This window comes from Hippoglossus stenolepis, chromosome 5 (assembly GCF_022539355.2).
Source record: "Hippoglossus stenolepis isolate QCI-W04-F060 chromosome 5, HSTE1.2, whole genome shotgun sequence".
Classification (NCBI taxonomy): Eukaryota; Metazoa; Chordata; class Actinopteri; order Pleuronectiformes; family Pleuronectidae; genus Hippoglossus; species Hippoglossus stenolepis.
This window is the reverse complement of record NC_061487.1, coordinates 26,836,043-26,857,840: the sequence shown is the minus strand read 5'-3', so window position 1 is coordinate 26,857,840 and position 21,798 is coordinate 26,836,043. Positions and strand designations below refer to the sequence as shown.

Here is a 21,798-nt window from a genome sequence, read left to right as displayed (position 1 = left end):
TCCAAACCACAGAGAATGAAGAAGACTTCAATATTTGTCTTTTGTGATAAAGTGTTGTGGACTTTGACCCTGATATTAACGTCTGTCCTGAGGGATCTGATCCCAAGTGTTCAGGGCTGAGTTCAAGTTTGAAATGCGTCCTGAGATCCGATCGGTTAGTTGGTCCACATTGGTCACAAAAATATAAACACACGCAAATATTGGCTTTTAACACATCTGTAAATTCAGACCGGGTAAAAACAACATTATTTGGTCTACGCAAACACAGATGACGTGATTATAGATGATTATTTGCACATGCAGCGATGAAGTGAGATCCGATCACAAGTTGTCACGTTGGAGATGCATTTTAATACCTGGTGTGAGCTTGTTAATCTCAGGATGGACGTTAATAACACGTCTGAACAGGTTGAACTGGAGACGACACAGAACATCTCCACACTGAAGGACAGATGAAGGTTGACTGAAATAGTTTTATTGTTCAAAGAGTCTCTTAATTCTATAAAAGAAGCCTGTGTGGCACGATTATTTTTTTGTATGTCTCAGCAGGATCATTATAGCTGCCATTTAAAGTTCAAACAGCAGGATGGTCACACTTACTGGTGAAGGCAGAGTGAAAGTTAGATGTCGTCCTGGAGTCAGAGTCAGATTCTGACACATATACAATAATATCATCAACATCAACATGTAACATCCTGTTTCTGTATCACTCACCTCCTGAACGTGACTAACTTGTCCTGTCCTGGTTGTTCTTGATTCCTGGTTCACGTCAGCATCACACACCTGATACCAGAACCTGTCCCTGCCTCTTGTGGCTCTAGTATGTTTAACAACTCATAAAAGAGCATAGTTGTATATTGAAAAACGATTCTTGGATCTTTGCTGAGGAAGGAGGTTTTGATTTTGGACTTTTGCACAAAAAATTTTGCACAAAGCTGGAAACACGCCTGTCAAAAGGGTTTAAGAGCTAAATGTGGACAGACTATTTGGACACACCCACATGAGGATGATAAAGTTATAACATAAGCAGAACTTTGTAAATATCTGAGGCGTCGGCGACTCCCTCTGCTCGACAGTTGTGATACTTGCCTGCAGTCTGCAGACGTACTGTTTTAAATAAAAGACCCAGATTCCTGTTTGATTGGAGGTGGCAGGCGAATCTGTGATGAGACCTTCAGAGACGCTCTGGTGCTCCAGGAGTTTGTGGCAGAAAGAGCCGACTGATCCGGTTTGAATTAGAGTCACGAGATGTTTCAAGCTTTTTCGAGGCGACAAAGGGCGAAGGAGCGGCACAACAGACACGGGAGGATGAATTAGATTGTGAAGGAGACGCACTCAGGACGACCTTTGTACCCAGAGATAGATTCACCTGTAGACGGGCGGGTTCATGAATAACAGGGATGGTGCACACATGACAGATTGTAGATGGAACTGTTTGTACTGGAGGGAAGTGTGTGTTCTTCATGATCCCACCTTGTAAGTGTGGCTGGTGTGCGATGCTGCTCACAACCGCATTTTACACAATGTCGGAGACCTTTAGGGAATTTCTTTAAATTTTGAATTGCTTGGTTTCAAAATTGACTGATTTCGATTTTAGTGATCAAACGTGAAGGACACAGGATCCGTCCTGTTTTTAATACTGGCACTTTATGTTTACATGACATTTTCCTCCTTCGATGATCCTGATAAACATTTGCTTTTTCTTGCATTCATTTCCATTTTAATGAGGAACGTTTCCATCTATTTGAAACAACTCTCACCTCTAACCTTTACAGAAATGGAGTTAATAGCAACCTTCGCGTTCCGTCGTGTTGACACGCAGCGGAAATATTTCCTAATGAATCCATTAAATAGAGTAAGTAATGGGAGTAGTGGTTAATTACTGACCTCATTAGAAGAGCGGGGCCTGGTTAATCCATCACAGCGGTGAGGCGGCTGCGGCTCCCAACACGTTATCCTCCGCACCCCATTAACTTCTCTGACAGGAATCAAGTGCTGTTTTCTTTTTAAACAAAACTTCAATGTCAGTGTGTCTGAGCTGTGGGCCACTTCTCCACCTCAAGGTCCGCTCGCTGGAACTCGTGGATACAGCAGCAGGGACGTGTGTCTGTTAATCATTCTGACAGGCTGAGAAATATCACACACGCAGGCTTGAATGAGGACACACAAACACACTAAACCACACCTACACACACACAGACACACACCTACGCACAAACGCATCCGCTGCTTCTCGTGTGCATCTGTTGTTCACACACTGAGCGTGTCTGTTGTGTTTCTTCTATGTGGGTTTGTGGTGTGATTTCTGTATTACCACAAATAAAAGTTTGGCAACTAAACACCAGGATCATCCGGGGATTTGAAGCCGTGGATCTTCTCGTCCTGCAACAACTATAAAAACCTTGACACTGTGGTGAAACATCATTTAGAAGAAGCAACGCGGCGTCACAGTGACGTCCCAACGTAACAACTCTAACCTCAACATAACCACGATTCACATTTTACCCTTAATCTTTACCAGAACCTCAGTAACGACATTTTGCCTAATTCGGAGCTGGCACACACACACACACACACACACACACACACACACACACACACACACACACACATGCACACACTTCATCATAATGCCTGGGCTGGAATCCAGAATAACATTTGTTGCTGCTGTGTTCCAGATTGAACTCGAAACATTTACAAGGTTTTCCCCCTACTCCTCCACCCACTCCTCTCTCTCACACACACACACACACACACACACACACACACACGCCGCCCACATATTTCCACAGAGGCGGCATTCGTCTATGACTAATGAAATCATTTGCAGAGAGAGAAAGGAACTCAGCTGGAGGTGAATGTTATATATTTTGTCCACTTTCTCTTAAACTGCTCACATTTCAATCCAATTCCGTTTTCTTGTTCCCTCTCTGGTGATAAGTGCCATGATGAGCTCCCTCTGTGAAGTACGTGATTTCACACACTCTAATAAAAAGAAGTGGATCACCTACATTCCTCTCAATCCCCTTCTCTCTCTTCCTTTGTCTTCCTCCACAAACACCTTCCTCTTCATCCTCCTCGCTCCTTCCTCGGCTCTGAATCCCCGCCCACCCTGTCACATTATACATATGTATATAAATGTATATATTCTGTTCTACTTAGAGAAATTGCTGTATAATTACCAACAAAGCACCGACTGCTTATCTGCATAATCGTGCGCTGACGTATCTGCAACGCCGGCTATTTTAAAACACAAGCAATTATAGACAGTTTTCCTGTTCCAGTGATTTCCTGACTGTATAATCACAAGAATCCTCTCCAGCTCCTGTACATGTGCTCGACCAGTCGTCTTCTACATGTACACAAAGAACATCACAGGACAAAGTAATTACATGTCTGCCCATGCCAGTGGGGGGGGGGGGATCTGAGGAAGAGGAACCGAATGTACAGACTCGGCTCTGCCTCAGAAGCAAGTTGAGTCCTTTGCCTCCTGCTGACTTGACAACAGAAGACTCAGTGGAGCGTAAACCTGCGGAGGCCGAGACGTCGCACACGAGCTCACAACACAAAAGATGAACACAAAAGCCGCAACAACACAACTACAAAAGCCAAAACACAAATCTGAGGCTTGTCTATTAGAGTGTTACGGTGTTTGTGCGCTCGGTGCACCTCTACCATAACACCTCAAATAGACGAGCATAAACATTTAATCAGCGATGATGATATGATATATACAATATCAATTTATCAAGTTAAAGCTTTCATGTTTTAAATCAAAATTTAAACTCAGTATAACTTGAGTCACATGTGATTTTCCCTGTGACTTAAATTAGAAAAAAGTTGATTTATTGACTAAATTAGCAGTTTAATTACTAAGTCGAATAAATTACTTTTTGCTCTTTCACATATAGTTAATTGACGAAACATATATGTTTTTAAAACAAGACTCTTGAGGCCACCGGAGATTCTTCTGCACGCTCGGAACACAGACTGTGAATAAAGACTTTCAGTGCGTTGACGTTCACTTTGGTCTAATCGACGATCTTTCCCCCGAAACGTCTTCGTGTTCCGCTGCGAGGGGGAAACTTTACTCCAGGTCGATATGAAGTGTGAGCTGTGAAAACTTTACCTTGACTGGCGGAGCCTCCTTTGATGTGGAGGTCCCACTAATTGGTTTCCGACCGGATTCTCTCCCACTAACTAGATTTGGAGGCTTCCTGTGTTTTCACGTCGTTTCAATGTTAATGTGCAGAAGTGGGGAACGGGAGCCGAGGTTTATCCGCTAACGAAGAAGCGGTGTGCAGAATAAAAGAGTTCCTCCCGCTCTCTGGTGTTATTATCTCACAGCTCTGCAGGGCTGAACTAATGAAACATGAGCAGGTTGTGAGGCAAGGTTCCTCGTCTGTGTGGAGACAGTCGTGGGCAGTTTGCATTTAAACAGCAGCCTTTGGCAGTTTGTCCCTCAAGGCTCCCGTAGTAAAGATGTTGTTCATCTTTCTCCAGACCAGCTGCTGCAGTTTGAAGCAGATAAGAAGTTGTTTCCTGCACGTTCTCTTATCAACTTCATCAACCACACGAGGGATTATTCTTTCTCCATCAGAGGAACATCCAGGACCGAGTGTAGTCTGATATCCAGGTTCTCGTCGCCTCCTGTTTGGACCCCGGAGTTCCTTCACTTCCCTTCCTGTTAAATCTAAAACCTCAGGAGTAGTTTACAAGGCCGAGATCTCTCCAGGATGCTCGTTCTGATTCTGGCTCCTCTCAGAGCCTCGGCCATCGATTCAGCTCCATCCTCACTGCTCACTGGTGGATTGACCTTCTTAATCCAGTCAGCGCTGAGGATTCACTCCTCCGCTTCCAGCCTGGACTGACAATTACTCTCTCGTTTCCCTTCCTCCTCTTTGACTCAGACTTTTTGATAAGGTTTTATTTTTGCTCTGGATTTAGATGAAAGGATTTGATCTCAGCCGACTGTCACACTAACCTTAAGTGCTGGTGAAAAGCAGAAGTTGCAGAAGTTATTGTTGCTGACTTTTGGCCACTATGGAGTAAAAAAAATCCTAAGCGAATAGATTCACTGAAACCTGAGATCATTGCGTTTATCGTCATTTTTGATTTCCCAGAGAATAATTCCCGATTAGAGGATTGATATTCACGTGTGTGTGATTCGCTGCAGCTTGATTTGATTTAGGAGACGGGAAGGATGATGTCTTTAATCTCCTGTTTGTTCTCCACCTGCAGGTTTGGTGTTTAATTGCTCGAGCTTGTCTTTTCTTTCACTGAATGCATCTGTCTGCTGCTGGACACAGAACAGACAGACTCGGGGAGTTTGACTCTGAATCAAACACGCTGCTTCCACAAAGACTCAAACGGCCTCCGGGTGCAGGACAAATGAGAAACCTGAGCTGCTGTAACTTGGGTTGTTATCGTGCACAGAAACACATTCTCTAGTCAAACTAATTATTTTATTATGGACGGGTATGAAAATAACTGCCCGAAAGCTGTAGGATGTTTTTTTTTTATTCATTTTGCCTTGAACGCTTACAAAACAAAAACTATGACTGCTAAACCGGTTGCCATGGTTACATTTACTTCCCATCCATGTTCAGATGTGTTGAATCTCCAACTGGGTGATTTTTCCCTTCTGCTATAATCATTGTAATGAATGTAAATCTTAATAAATCTCCGGTATAAATCACATGAGGAAAACCAATCTCCTCCAGCTGCAGATTCCTCATCCGAGTGATGTCGAACAGATGTGTTGCTAAGGAACAACGCAAGTTTAGTATGATGAAAATTAAGTTTTTTGGGACGAGGAAAAGTTTCCACCATCTTATTTAATCTGCAAACTACAAGGAGACACTGTTGTTCATGGAGACTCTTTAAATTATATGATTTAAATTCAAAGAAAAGGAAGTAGTATGAGAGTCATTCACTATGGATGAACAGGTCTTACTGTAGCTTCATATATTTTTTACAAAGTGTGTAAGAGTGTGACTTTGACTCGAGTTGTTTTAAGATTTATGTTTAATGTTATAATGATTATTCCTTTGGTTTATTCTCTATCGCCTTCTAATCCTCTCTGTGGTCCTGCAGGGCCGAACCCATCCTGCAGCGGATAAAGGAGGATCGGACCCGCGTGGTCTCTCCCTCGTTCGACAACATCAAGTACGACACCTTCGAGATCGAGGAGTACCCGCTGTCCGCTCAGGGCTTCGACTGGGAGCTGTGGTGTCGGTACCTCAACCCGCCCAAGTCCTGGTGGACGCAGCGCAACCAAACGGCCCCGATCAGGTGACCGCAGGGAGGAGGGGGAGGGTTTGTTCCCAGTTTAATAAGGGAGACGTGAAATGTGTTATCATGAAACACCAGGGAAATATCAGTGCAATATTAATTCTTAATCATTTGCCTTAAAGCACATTGAATTAGGTTTGATAATATCACTTACTAAGCTCATTATTTCTTCATTTAGAACAATTAAAAACACAGTTCCAATGTGTTTTGTTGTATAATAAATAAAACAGGTCTGTCTCCTTTATTACGTCACATGTGCTGCAGCCGCCTCTGGAGCTTCTGTTCTGAAATGGATATAAAAGATTCACGTTGCCGAATAAAAAATTGCTCCGATATCCTGCAGAGCAACACGAGAGGAAAAAAAAAAAATTGCAGACTCGCCAATATTTACGTGAGGTTGTTGTGGTTCACAGGGAGAAAATCAATGATGCAGATTTGTACAAACGCTGCTCAATACTGAACCGGAGGAAGATGAATTGCCCCAATTATTTTTCTTTCTTTTAAATCTTATTTTTGTCAAGTGTAATTAGTCACTGGCTGTGTTCACTAGTTCCCCCAGAAGAGATGTCAGGTTCTAATGACCATCGGGCAGTTTGTTAAAGAAGTGACTCATTTCTGATGTAAAAACAGTTTTTATATGATTTATTATATAAGTTTAACTTTCCTATTTAAGCCAGTTTGCCTGATCCCAAGTTATTGCCCCATTTTCATGTATTTGATTGATTAGAAACTTATGGTGAGTCCTGTATCGCAGGGTGAATGTTAATCTAAATAAACTGCACATTTTCTCTCTAGTGATATTATTTAAATAGTTTAACGTGTCGAAACTGTACGATGCTACTTTCTGACTTCATAGTGACGTCTTTCCTTCCATATGATCATAAATGATTTGTTGATCTATATGAGTCACGTCTAAAATCCAATAGGATCCAGAGATATTTTTAAAAAATGCATTTTTTAACCATGCATGATGTCGAGTTCTGGATTTTTTCAGCCTTCATGATGTCACTGATACAAATTAATTCTTTATTTGTATCCTGACACAGTTGAGACTGAACAGTGTAAAATACATAACTCTGATGTTTGAGCTATGAAATGTGATTTACAGGTGCAGTTATCATGAAGCTGTGGAGACAGTGGTTGTTCCTATGAGATATTTTTTTGTGTTTCTGTCTGTTTGAGAGAGAAATTCCTCCAAACACGCAGCGCGGCTGTATTTCATATTGATAAGATGAGATGTGTGAATACTAAGAGGAGTCATTTTTCACTCCTGTTGATTCGGTTTGATGTTGAGGGAGGAAGCTTTCTGCTCTCGCCCCTGGATTCCCTCCACATGTCCCAGATCTGTTGTGTTGTGCGAGGCAGCGTTTTGACAGCGGGATCATTTGTTAGTATAATGCATACTGCAGGGTATTCATGAAAGTCTAATGCGTATGTTTACAGCATCAAATGTGCAGCACACTTGAAAACTCGATCTTCGGGGCCTCGTTCCGCAGTATGGGGCTAATTGTGGGTTACAACTCTGCTCGTGTTTGTGTTTGTGTTGAACATTGTTTTGCATTTAAACTCTCGAGACACTTTGCATCTTGTTCCGTACAAAACATTTTTCCTCTGCTATTTCAGGAGCCCTGCTCTGATTGGCTGCTTCGTGGTGGACAGGAAGTACTTTGAGGAGATCGGCCTGCTCGACGAAGGCATGGAAATTTACGGCGGAGAAAACGTGGAGCTCGGCATCAGGGTGAGTTGGCGTGAGAGACTAACATCTTATTAACCGTACGTCAGCGGCAACCTTGTTTCTGCCCCCCTCCCCCCAGCATGCAGTGCTTCACGTGTGCACAGTGTGGTGCGTGTCCTGTGAAGCTCAGAGTCACTGTCCAAACTGAAATGTCCTGAATATCAGCAGAGATGAAGAACGACCTTTACTTTGACAGAATGGGGCCTTCTTCAGTCATTCACATTACTCATGAAGTCTGACTCAAGCAAACTGAGCAGATTACTGAGGCCGTGACGAATGCCAGATAACATTGTGAGTCAATCTAATGAGGTTAGATTCAACTACATACATTTATTATAACGACTCGATTACTTAATCTTACCTCGATCTGCATCTCCCCAGAGAAAACTCACGCAGACACAGAAGGAACATGCAAACAGAAAAGACCAAACCAGGATTCACCCCAGTGCTGCCAATAAAGTTAAATCTATAAAAACAAATGCATACAATATGAAAATATGTGCAGAAGGAGATGTAACTGTGATTAAACCAGCTCGGGAATCTTTGCACAGCGTCTGCAGCTACCGCAAAGATTTCACCTCCAAACCGCTCCCCAGAGGCCGGCGTCTCTGCAGCAGCTCCGTCCTCGTGGGACAGATTTGCAGCCTCGACTGTTGGAACAGCTTTGAGACTCGACAGACGCTGGAGACAGCCGAGAGAAAGTGTTGACTCGGGCTCGGCGTGGAGTGATATACGGTTACTGACGCACGGGTTTGATGATGAGCCCGGGCCTGGCTGGTGCTGATGCTGATGCTGCGGCGAGCCGCTGGGTGAAGACCACATCTCACCATGAAGAATGTACGATTCTCTCAGGCTCCAGCACGTCGGGTCCAGATTTAGTGGACAGCTGTGAGCGATCGATGATGGCGCAGCTTAAAGAGGAGATTGATGGGTTATTATTGTTGTGTGGCCTCTGCGACGCCGCCTCACTGTCATTATCTCTCACTCCAGTTGTGAGGCGTTGACAGCCGGTGCCGCCTCCTTCATTTTCCCTTTATTCCCTTCGTCTTACCTTTTTCCAATAAATAGAAATTCACACTAACAGCCATCAACAAAGTGCAGAAAGATATGAAGGAGATGTTCACGGAGCCTAAGGCGATAAAAGAATGAATCTAGCATTGAGCTCAGGTGGATCTGAACCACCACAGATTATTATAACCTCCAGAAATGTGATGCCCCACTGTGTGTGTGGCCCCGTCTGCAGGGAAGGGTTAATGAGCAGGTCTCTGCAGGAGCCTCAGCTCAGACTCACACTGTGAATGATGGCGCACTAAATATTCTCTTTAAAAATGGCTTTCACCTCAAATCATAAACATTATGTGGTGTCATGAATATAAATCGCCAAATCCGCCCGAGGCTCAAAACGTCCTGTTGTTTCCTCGCATTTCGGGTCAGCGGCGGCATCGTGTCTTTCTCTGGCTGTCTCCACGTGGCGCCTGAATTAACCTCCTCAGTGGAACATCACAGGCCGATGATGGTTTTCTCCCTCGCTCCTCGCCGCTCTGTGGCGTCTCTGCAGAAGTTACTCTCTATTATCCGGCTCTTTCGTTCCACTGCAGCTTCCAGTGCGGAGACAAATTGCTCAAACACCTTTTGACTCTATCCCAGCGGAGTCAAAAGCGGCGAGGACACAAACAGCCTGGTCGCGGTTCAGTGCGCCAGGAGATCGTGCGACCCTGATGTTTCTCTGACCCTCATCACACGCTCTCCCCCCCACCCCCGTTCTTCACATTACACTTCAGCTCCTTTCTGCAGCCAGGACGACAAACGCTGAACTGGAATGAAGCCGTTTCAGCCGAGAGGAACTTCAGTCTCCTTCAGCTGGACGTGTCTTCACCTTTCTAAAGATCTGCCTGTGGGATTTCTTTGAAAGGTTGAAAAGCAAAAGAAACGTTTTAGCAACAATGTCAAAAGTCTTGATATATATTTCCTTTTGCAGAGGCCATTTTCCTCACATTTTCAAAACAGGCTCGTTACCTAAAAGCGCTTGAGGGGAATAATCTGTACTTTTCCATTTTACATAATCAAACTCCACCTTCCCAGCATCCGGACAGATTTAAACCTAAATGCACAATAACACTGGAAAGATGAATCCTCGTTGTGTATCTATCACAACTCACTCGGACGTTTACGTTCTCACATGCAGCCGCTCTGGAGATTGTCAGGAGATTATTCAGCTGCAGGTCTGAGATCAGCTTTATGGTAGAAACGACCTTCAGAGGGTCACATTTTACTGTGAGTACATTTTAGAGCCTGTACTTTTGCCTGATTGCAGAGGTTGAATCAGTACTTGTACTTTTACTCGAGTCATTTTTAACACGAGTGTCTGTACGTACGTCTACTTGAGTAAAGAATGTGCGACCGTTTGGGGCCGACGCTCCACAGGATACCACGAGTCATCAGATATCGGCCCAGCAAGACGCACATAAACACATCATCGTTGTCAGGTTTACTTTCACGCCACATTAACTAGAAGCACACGATGAGGAAAAGTCAATATTTCCACTTACTGGCAGTCGGCTCTGTAAAACCCTTTATTTCAGATCAATGATTATGTAAATCAGCAGTGATATTTTTGACAGAATCAGTTCTGCACACGTCTCCGGGGCTTCGCTCTTCCTCTACCTCGTTCTTCATGTGAGTTCAACCTGAGGTTTAAGTCAGGAAACACTCGGTCGTTTCTCTTTCTATTTCCGTCACACCAAACACAGACGCCTTTTCTTATCAGCTAGGATTTATTTTTTTCTTTCTGCATATCTCTGGCCTGCACGCTCCTGCTGGGATAGAGCTCGCTTCGTGTGCGCCCTAGAATAATATTCTGCATATTTAATGCCCACTGTCTCACGCCGGTCATCCCCGGCGCGATTTATAATTCACAACTTCATTTGTTGTCGCCTCGCGTTTGTTCTCGTTAAAACTTTTAAAAGAAGCGAAGATTTGTTCCACGTTAGAGCGAAGACGACGAGAGGGAAAGACAATGAGGAGTGTGAACAAACACACACACACACACACACACACACATACAGACACACACACGGGCATCTGCAACTTCTCACAATCGCAGTGACGTTCCGTGATGTCTGCTCAGCAACTGTCGGAACATGACCCTGATTTATCCGCTGGGAGAAGGATTTTTATTTAAAGCAGAGAAAAGGCTTTTGGAAAGGATGAGTCAGGAGGACTGAGGGAAGCAGTTGTTCTCCCCCTGTGTTTCACTTCCTTTATCTTCTCTCTGTTCTTCCCACTTTATCTCCATTCTCCTTTATCCCTTTACCTTCTCCGCTCCATGTTTCACACTCTTCCCTAAATCTCTCCTCTTTGTCTTCCTTTTCCATTTTCCTCGCCGCTCGCTCTCTATCTCGCTCCGCACACCCACGCCGCTCAGACAAAGATTGTTATACTGGAAGAAAAGCTCCCTCTGCTCTAACCCCGTGTTGTAAATCCTTTATGGAGAGCGCTGAGGTATTTCTGAGGGAGGCATGTATTATCCAAGGTTCTGGCTGGAGTCGGTGCTCCTGCCTGGGCGCCGGGCCAGAGCCACCGCTCCGCCGTGGTTCTGCAGGGGCCCGTCGCGGTGGAAGGATGCGGGGAAGGCGACTGGCAGCGGGGATTAAAGTGTAAACACACAAACAAGGTGCAGGACTGGAATAGAGAGTACAGGCGTTTCAAATCGGCTTCTCCGGCTCTTGTTTTATCGCTCCACCGAACCTGTCGCACACATTGAGAACGCTGAAGAATGCTCAAGCGGCGCTGCCATGGAAATTATCACAAAACTCCACGACAAAGCAGAAGTTGACGTCACATGTTAGTGGCAGAAAGAAAAGGCTGCGTTATCTGAGGAAGATTCAAACGCAAACAAGTTGTAGAGTTTGATATTGGATGGTACTGGCTGTCAGTCACATGGCATGCACCCCCCATTAATGCTTAATCGTCTTCAGACTTGAAACTAGAGATTGAGACATAGATCAGTATTTTCTCAAAGACTTGAAACTGTGAGAAAATACAGGTTCTTGGCTTCACGTTCATGGTCCCAGGGGCTACGTCCGTTCTTATATACTGTCGATGTGTTTTAGTTATTGTCTATGTGGTTTTCAAACTTGCTCTAATTTGTGAAGTCAGTTGTTTGGGATAATGTCCTGTTTTGTTGGGAATATTATTTTTGGTTGACCTCTTTCAATTGGCCCAGTTTCTACTTGATTTGTTTATTTGTCCTTACTTTGTATTGTTGGGGTCAAATAAATCAATTGGACCCTGTAGCACTTTAACGCAGGTTTTATTAAACGTGTGCAAATCCACTAAATAAGGACGATTGTCTCGTTTCCCAAAGCCAGCAGATCAGTTTTGCCTCTTCTCCCCCGATGAGTCAGAGCCGCTCTCACCAGAGCTGCATTCTGCAAGACATGAAGAAAACAATCGCTGCTGCACGTTTTTCCTAAGATGTAAAAAACTAAGTACACAAACAAGGCTTTATACACTGCAGCTAATAATGTAGGTACCTGACAAAACTGAGGAAAAGCTCTTTCTATATGTATCATGGTGGCTCGGCCTGTGTAAAACATATCTGCCAGTTTCCATCTGTGCTCCTGTGGTGATTCCTTCTTATTCACACTAATTCTATCAAGCAGCCTCAGTCACGGTACAGATTTAATCCCCTTTTTAGAGGACACAGGATTAACTGGCATGCACCTGGCACGTGTCCATGTCTTTATTGTGTGTGTGTGTGTGTGTGTGTGTGTGATGAAGGTGTGGCAGTGTGGCGGCAGCGTGGAGGTCCTGCCCTGCTCGAGGATCGCCCACATCGAGCGCGCCCACAAGCCCTACACGGAGAACCTGACGGTGCACGTGCGTCGCAACGCTCTGAGGGTGGCGGAGGTGTGGATGGACCAGCACAAGAGTCACGTCTACATGGCCTGGAACGTTCCACTGCAGGTAAACACACACACAGACACACACACACAGAGACACACACACACAGACACACAAGTGTTGCATACTGTGCTTACTCTCTGTGTGGGAGGATGTGTGTGGGTATAATTGCTCTCGTGCTTATCTGTGCTCAGAATCTCCAAGCAACCGTGACTGCTGCCGTCACAGAGGTCACGGTGAATCAGTGGAGCATGAACAGGGTTGGAAAACAGTTTTCAGATAGTTTGGATTTAATGGAGACGGAAGCTGTTGACGATGGGGTCTGGAGTTGTTTTCTTTTCACATATGAAGGAACTGAGAGTTTCCAGTCAGCCGTGTTCACGACGACAGGAAACATCTCCAGAGCTTTCAAACGAAGAGGCTGCGGAGGTCACGTGTTCGTTCTTTCCAAGGTTGACGTCTTCGTCTGCGTCTTCTACGTGTACGGCTCCTCTGAGATGTTTGTCTTTTTGCGTCTGTCGCATGTTAGAAACAACAAAAACACCCAGAAATCCTCCAGAAAATCTCCTGCTCACGAGCTCGCTGGACATTATCTGGAGTTTCTGCTCCGGTGCTGGAGGGAGAAACTCTGTAGAAACTGAATCGGACACTTCCTCTATAAATAATCTTGTTTAAAATCAAACAAAGAACAGGGGTGAAACCATAACCTCCTTAGTGGAGGTAGAAACTTATATTAAACACTAGAGGAAAGAAAAACTGAAAAAACATCATACTGTGACTCTCGGCTGCTCTTGTTTCTTTTTATTCTCATTTCAGATGAGGTTGACATTTACAAAAAATGTCCAGACCACAGTTTTTGTTTTCCTATAACTTGCCCGAAGGAATCCTGCAGTGAACAAACAGTTTTTCATGTCACTTTAAAATCTTTCATGTCCCAAACGATCAATCCTGGTGAGAAACAGGTTCAGTGGGTTTGTGGGTCTTTTGTTTTGGGGGCAGATCCCTGAGGTTCTGGTTCTGCACCGTCCACACTCTCTCTCTCTTCTCATGCTTCCACCGGGAGTCCATTCAAATGTTGTCTTTTGTTGAACCAACAGATTTCAGCCACTGAGGAGGTTTTAAAAATCACCCGACAGCCGTTCTCTACTGGAGATATTTGTTTTCAGGAAAATTACTCAAAAAGCTGCTGAACGATTTCCAGGACGGAAAAGAAATATGTTTGCGTGGAACCAGACAAAACGGGCAGATCCAGGAATTTCCTTTTTCACTCTCTTTAACGTTTCGAGGAGTGATTTGTACGAGCGTGTGAGATCTGGTGCGGATCCAAATAAAAAGCTTGATCCAGCAGATTAAAGCGTGGTTTAATTGGAGCCGCTGTATGATGACACAGATCTGTAACTACCGCCAACGCGTAGCTGAGATAATGTGAATTTAATTTGCCTTGTCTTTTTATCAACCGTTTCTTCTTCTGCAATGAAATGGCGCCCGCTTTATTATCTTCAAGGGGATTGTTCAAGTGAATTCCTTTTCAGATTTGGAACTCTCTTCATCGTGCGACGTCCTCTGTGATTCCTCTTCCACGTCTTCCTGCAGTTTCCCCTTGACTTATCGTTGCTAGTCATTGATTTGTCATTATAACGATGCAGTGACGCCGACAGACGCCTGAGGCCCTGAACTCTGCTCCTGCTATTTAGGATTTCCTGCATCATTGGAGATTAAGCAGTTGAGGCTTAATGTATTTATTGTGTAGCTTTATCATAAAACAGACATATCTGAGCACAAGGTTAAGAATTATGGTGCAGAGGAACATCTCAGCTTCCTCATCGGATCAGACGGAAGCTGGAAAGGTTTATTTTACTAACTGTACGTGTGTGTTTGGGTTTATTTCCTTCCTCCAGAACTCGGGAATCGACATCGGGGACATCTCCGAGCGAAAGGCCCTGAGATCCAGACTCCGCTGTCGACCGTTCAGCTGGTTCCTCGCCAACATCTACCCCGAGCTCCGGTCCTACAGCAACACAGTCGCTTACGGAGTGGTGAGTTTCACCGAATCTGAAACAGGAGGCCACAGAGGAAAGCGTGGATCCCTCCTCACAGTTTAGGAAACACCACACACCACCTACTGTACGTCTCCACTCCGTCCCCTCTGGTACTTACACACTGAGAGAATCTCCTCCGAGCGGAGCATTAAGTATTCAGCAGTATTTTAATTCATTATGAAATAGGAACAAGACTCTTCTCCGTTAGCTTTATCTAAAATTAATAAGCCAGGCCTTTGGTTGTGGCAGCTTAACAGCAACATGTTTTTCTCATGTTTGTCACGTTTCAGCCAAAAGGAAACGATAATCCATAAAGACCTTTAATTACAGCCTCACACAATCAAGGTGTTTTTATTTAGATAAAGAACAAAGCCAGAGGAGGCAGAATCTCCTCGTCTTCGTCTTCTCCGTGTGCGGCTCCTCTTCTTCATCCTGAGATCTTTGTGTTCTTCCAGTTTCACGTCCGTTGCTCGTCGGAAACATCGTCCACTCGCCCACTTAACCTCTCTCCCTCTCATTCCGTTAGAGCCGTGTCCCCATAAACACGTCCTCCGGCTGAAACTTTTCCATTAACACTTAACGTTTTCAAGTATTTCCACCTGTAGAATGTTAACTTTTCCATTAAGTGTAATTGAGCACGAGAGCACGTGACACATGCTGCGGCTGTGAGGGCTCTTTTCACATGTCGGCAGCGAGGCCCTGAGAGGACGGAGCTTTTTACGCCACTTAACTTCAGCGTGGTTTCTCCTCTTCATCAGCGAACTGCAGTGGGAGGGTTTTTTGGTATAATTGAAAGAAACGACAGGAGTCAGAGCAGAATTATCCCAGTGAAGGAAGAAGGAAATAATTTAATAGTTAAACTCTCTCTTTTGGTTTTGTTTTAACCTTTTAAACATAAGTGGAGAGCAGATACAGTTTGAGTCGTGTGTCTTCTCCGAGCTCGACTCCATCTTTCCTCTCAGCCTTTCTGACTCTCTGCTTGACGTCAGCTCCTTCACTGGAGAGAATGAGGAGACGTTCTGACTTGATGGAGGAGAAAGAGCACGGCGTGGCTCTGCTCCGACATTAACGACAGCAGCAGCAAACGAGTCTCCGGCTCTGGAATCAGCCCCGGCGCCACCTCCCGTGTTTGTTGTTCGATAAACACTTCAGTCACACTGCGAGCTGGATGGAGCTGTTTGTTGACGGGCGCGTGCGGGGGCTCGGCTCCGAGTGCGCCAGATGAAAGCGTTATCACAGTAGCATCTGAGAGATGTAGATGTGAAGTTTACATACTCGACAAAAACAAGCTCTCACAGGAGATGGGGGTGGGAGAGAGTACAAGTGTTCTGGTGCGATGCCATCTGTGGATGCTGTTTCACGTCTCCTTCTCAACGCCAGACAGAAGCTGCAGGAGCGCTCTGCACGCACGAGGTAAATATTGAACAAATAGACATATTAGATGAGATTCCTCAAGCTGTTTGAAATGGAACACAAACTGTTTTCACACCTGGAGCTGGAGTTAAAAATACTGAAGTCGTGATACGTTTCCCCAGATGTTCCCCCCTGACTCCAGATACCAACCACTGAGGAATTCTTAATTCTTAATAGTCCTTATTTGGACTTGATTCTTTATTAATTCATTGAATAGTCAAGTTATATTTTAGTTTATGAAACATGAACACTTGAACAAACATCAGTTTGACAAGAACACGCTAATATGACGGAAACCATCTTTGAGAATAATGTACTTGACATGTACAATAACTTTTAAGTTTGGTCTATTTCCCATCCACTAACATGGAGAAGGCGGGGTTTATGAGCTATACTGAAGCCAGCCACCAGGGGGCGATCATTGTGGTTTGATCTAACTTTTTGGGAAATGTCAAATCATCCATATTTATATTAGTATTGGATGAATTGTCAGGATATGTTTAGACATTCATTAATCAGCAAAGTGTCTGTGACATGTTTGCGACGTGTCTACGACGTGTCTACGACGTGTCTACGTTCTGTCTGCGATGTGTCTGCGATGTGTCTGCGATGTGTCTGCGATGTGCGGGCCAGCCTCTCTTATCGCGTCTTTGAAGAGTTCAGTCGTAGCGATTGGCGACTTCCAATCAAACGACGATCTGGGACTTTTGTTGGCGATTTGAAAAATCCTCATCTGTCAAAATCAGCCTGAGAATTCTGTTGTGTAGCTTTAACCTCAAGCGTTTGTTTTCATAAGCATTCACACTGCCGTTGTGCCCTTGAGCAAGACACTGAAGAGCTGCGTCTGACTCTCTGTATGAAATGTGGGAACAGAGGGAAGAGAAATTCCCTCTGGGGATTAATAAAGTATCCCATTATTGAACCAGGGTAATATGTGTGACAGCAGCCTGAGATATTGTGGAACAGAAAGCTCGACGGTGGATCAGGAGACGAACTCCCACCGGGCCGAGTGTGATGCGACTGCAGACGAGCGCGGAGCCGCGGGAATGAGACCAACTGTTCCGCAGATGGAGAACACGCTTTCTATAGGCCATGTAAAAGAGATTAGTAGAAAATGAAGATCTCCCCTCCCTTCACTCGTCGTAAACTCCACATATTGCCCCTTCAGGACCCGGTTTAATGGGAGTTTGTTCCCAGCGGAGTTGCAGCCAATTAGTATTTTCAATCACCTCATTCCAGTATTTAGCTCACGTTCACGAGGAGCGGTGACGCAGAACGAGGCTCAGACCACAGCTCTTAAAAAAAAAATAATAAACAGGCATTTCTATTCAAATCACCTCTTTGGAAAGGTCACCTGAATGGCATACTTAAGATGGCTGCCGCCACGGGATGTTTACCATGCTGCGTGAGTAAAGGTTCAGGACGTGAGACTCAGGAAGCCGACGCACAACAGACCCTGAACTTTTCAGAGGCAGCTGTAACGTTCACTTCTGTCTGAACACGTCTGTGCATTCAAGGGACTGAAGTCAACCCGGTGTCCAACACACGGCTGCCACTGGTAAAGCTGAATTAATGAATTCACCTTAAAGGAGACACCGACACAGACACGTCATTTTAATTATCCACAACCTGACAAAATTCTCTTATAGTGGAAACACGTTATACCGATCACGTTTGTCCGAGGCTAAATTTATCCCTATACACGGTTGATTACTATAAAATAATTGCGTAGCTTCTCTATGATAGTTAATGTTTCTCTGGTTCTTTTATTCTTTAACATCAACAATTACACATTTGAAAAGATCTTTGCCACTTTTCTCTGGAAGCTGCTGCACTAAATAAACTTTACTTTCTACTTGTGCAATCAGGTAACGACGCATTCAAATGACAGTTTGAGTCGTTCACATATTATAAATCTAATCAGGGCCAACTGGCTGGAACCAGTGAAAAGCGAAGCTCCGGGTTATGGAGGAAATCGCTGTGATTTGCCAAAGTGGAACAATTTCATTTTAAAAGCAGCTTTAGAGAACGGGCGTGTCATCAGTTTTTCATAAGTGACGTCTTCCCTCTCAGCTCGAGCTGCACTCTGGACATCTGACCTTCTCCTGAAACCGCCCGACAACCTGCAAACAGAGATATCCATGGAACAATATTCTTTCTCTGGTTTTTTAAATACATAAGGAAAGGTTTCTGCACAATGATCCATGTGTATATACTGAAATATAATGATTGTTGTGTGTTGAACATTGGAGAGTCTGTCTGTGTTTCTCTGTGGGTTAGTGCCAGAGAGATGTTTCCTTCCTGAGATGCTCTTCTGCAGCCGCCAGGAGAGGTGACGGTTGGTTTCATGTGTTTGTGTGACTTCCCCCTGCCAGGCACTAATTAGCCGGCAGCGTTCCCATTTGTCTTCACTTTAGCCACTCAGCTGGAGCTGTGTAGTGCACCACTCTGTCATAATGGCTTAATTAATAATGTAAAAGTGGAGATAGAAAGATGGAGAGAGTGGAGGGAGGAGGAGAGACGCAGAAACCTGTCTCTGTACACGAGGCCGTAGAAAGACACTCTGCTAATGTGTGTCTGTGTGTCGTGGGAAGCTGAGAGTCGTAGAACTCCAACAACCCACAACAGTTCATTCAGGGTCTCGCAGCAGTTTAATACCGATATTCAGTTATTTTATAAATTGCTGGACTGGAGCTTCTTACTTTAACACACTTGAGAAAATCACCAGTTCACTTGCAGGAGGAGTCGTCACTTCGACAACAAACAAAGGAGGTTACGTTTTCACCCCTGTCTTTTTTGTTGGTTTGATTGGTTTGTTGGTTTGTTTGCAGGATTACGCAAAAAGCACTGAACTTGGTGGACGGATGGGACAAGAAAGACATTCTGGTGCACATCTGGACAATGGGGTTAATCCAGGAGTTTGGATCATTTTGATATAGGACGTTTTTTCTATGTATCTCAAGTAGTTTGAGTGATTTGGGGACATCGTCATGTTGGTTTAGCTTCAAAGCTTGATTGAATCTAAGGGGACTGTTGGTCCTTGACGGAGCTGTGTGCCATTCCTGTCTTTTCCACGTTTCTGTGATTTTAAAAAAATGTCCAAAGGTGAGTCTCCATCGAGCTGTGACAGCCTGTTTGCACTAAGTGAAGAGACCAGTTGGTTTAATAACACCTCCAATTGGACGACAGAGTGTGAGAAAGGTGTCCTGCTGATGTCAAAATCCATCTTTGATCATAATTGCAGTCACTTTTCCACAATTACGTGCCGTCCCTTCCTCATCGCCCACCTTCTCTCTCTCTCTCTCTCTCTCTCTCTGATCTTCCCCAGCTGAAGAACAGTCTGAGAGACGACCTGTGTCTGGACCAGGGACCCGACTCCGACAACGTCCCCATCATGTATCTGTGTCACGGGATGACACCGCAGGTCAGTGGCCTCTCCGCTCTGCGCTGTTCTATCTCGACTCTTCAAAAGACGTGAAAAATAAAGCAGCAAAGACCTTATGACAGGTTTCTCTGGGGATTTAGAGAAAAGAAACCGACGTGGAGAAGCTTCAGTGATCCTCTTCGTTCTCTGCAGAACAAAAAGGCTCCTTTCAGATCAGCGTCCTAGTTTTAAACATCTATCCACAGATATTACTTAGGTATTATAACCTCAAATATTAAAGCTGCATGATTAGATTTCAGTTAGATACAGGTCAGTGGTTGGTTTGTGGAAATGAACGTGTAGAGTTGTGGAACAGGATTAAACTAAAGTTTGATTTCAATAACTTTTTTGGGCCGGAAAAAACATAGAGGGAGCAGAAAACCTTTTTTATTATAATTATCATCAGCCTTTATTTGATCAGATTAGTCCCATTGGGATCAAACATTTCTTTTCTGGCCAAGACGAGCAGCAACACACAGACATTAACAGACAAACAGAGAAAACTCGATCATATAAAAACACACAGAAGATTTTACCAGAGCTTTAAACTCACAAATCTGAAATCACAACAAATCCCCAAATGTCCACAGAACGAAACCTTATGTCTTCACGTCCTCCATCTTTACATTCAGTCAAACTACGTCTCTGCACCTGTGAACCTTCCTGTGCAAAGAGGAAATTACACTGTTTCGTGTTGGAGTTGATGAAACTGAGGAGTTGTGGTGACTCAGTGACGTGGAGCTCTGCCCGCCGGTAATTCACATGAATAAAAGTCACATTTCCACTTTGAGTAAACTGGTTCATTAAAGTCTAGAAGCAGAGTAAATAACCGATATGTCACCGGGCTGTAATCATCATAATGATGCTGCTTTGTCATGTGATGTTTTGGTCGCGGGGGGTGACTCTGAGGCCGATGGACAGCTCCATCAGCCCACTGCACATTTAAGGTCGTGTAATTCAAGGGGCAGTGAAAGTCTCCACTTATTGCCTCTTTAATGGAGGAGCTGGGGAACACTTTTAACAGCGCGCGAGGGAGTGTTGCTGTGCATTTCCAATATTTACCACTTTGAAATGCTCTGTTGCTTCACAAAGAAAATCATATTTGGGATTCTGCATCGAGCTGAGTGAGGTCGCCCCGAACCGCGGCTCCTCCGTCAGGCGGGTTAATAACTGTGACCGGAGCCTGGACGTCAGAAACACGTGACTCCCCCTGTGGGTCGCGTCCGTCACTGCAGCATCAGCACATTTTATCTCCTACTCTGTCGTCAATTATTAAATAAAATGTTCATTTATTTATTCAATTAAGAGAGAAACTTCACACTTAAATGTGTTTTTTGAGCTGTAAAGTAAATTATACGACTTTTCTTTGATGAAATTCATTAAGGTTTTGATCTCACAATTATTTCCAGCGTGATTCATAACGACAACCAACGCAGGTCGAACATTTCTCCACACAAAACACACACAGTGAAACTTTCTGCAGGTGTTTTCGGTCTTTTAACAGCGTTAACTAGTGCTGATAGTGTTCCACCTCTTTTGTTCTGTTCACCCACAGATTCAGCATATTCACATTAAGAATCAGATTAATACTGAACAAAGTGAAGCCTCTCGGCCAGTTCTCCTCCTCTGGGACGCATAATTATGCTTTATTATTCATTTATTATGATACTAATGTGTTAAAGATCTGATGGTTTGGGTCTTAAAATTCACATATTAAGACGAAAGCGAGTTCAAAGCCGAACACGAGCTTCTCCAGTTGGCGTGAATGAAAATGCACGAGAGATACTCTGAGCTATTAAACGCAGAGCAAATGACAAATGAACATTGGGCTCATATTTATGTATGAACTCCGGCTCACTTAAAAACAGAAAAGGAGAAATTGACTTCTAGCGAGCAGTAATTTACCCACAGTGCACTGGAACACGTCTCCAGATAACAGAGGAATTCGGGGGTTTTACCAGGATGAGTCAAGATAGGAGCAGAACATC

At 44.2% G+C, this 21,798-nt stretch overlaps 1 protein-coding gene across 2 annotated transcripts in view; it reads left to right on the top strand.

The window, feature by feature from the left end:
• Positions 1-21,798, top strand: part of galnt18a (UDP-N-acetyl-alpha-D-galactosamine:polypeptide N-acetylgalactosaminyltransferase 18a) — a 93,646-nt gene that overhangs the window by 59,132 nt on the left and 12,716 nt on the right. For both annotated transcript variants that reach the window (XM_035157204.2, XM_035157205.2), the window contains exons 5-9: positions 6,097-6,294; positions 7,918-8,032; positions 12,812-12,997; positions 14,833-14,970; positions 19,715-19,810. In XM_035157204.2, coding sequence (XP_035013095.1) covers positions 6,097-6,294; positions 7,918-8,032; positions 12,812-12,997; positions 14,833-14,970; positions 19,715-19,810 — 733 coding nt within the window. The remainder of the gene's footprint in view (positions 1-6,096; positions 6,295-7,917; positions 8,033-12,811; positions 12,998-14,832; positions 14,971-19,714; positions 19,811-21,798) is intronic.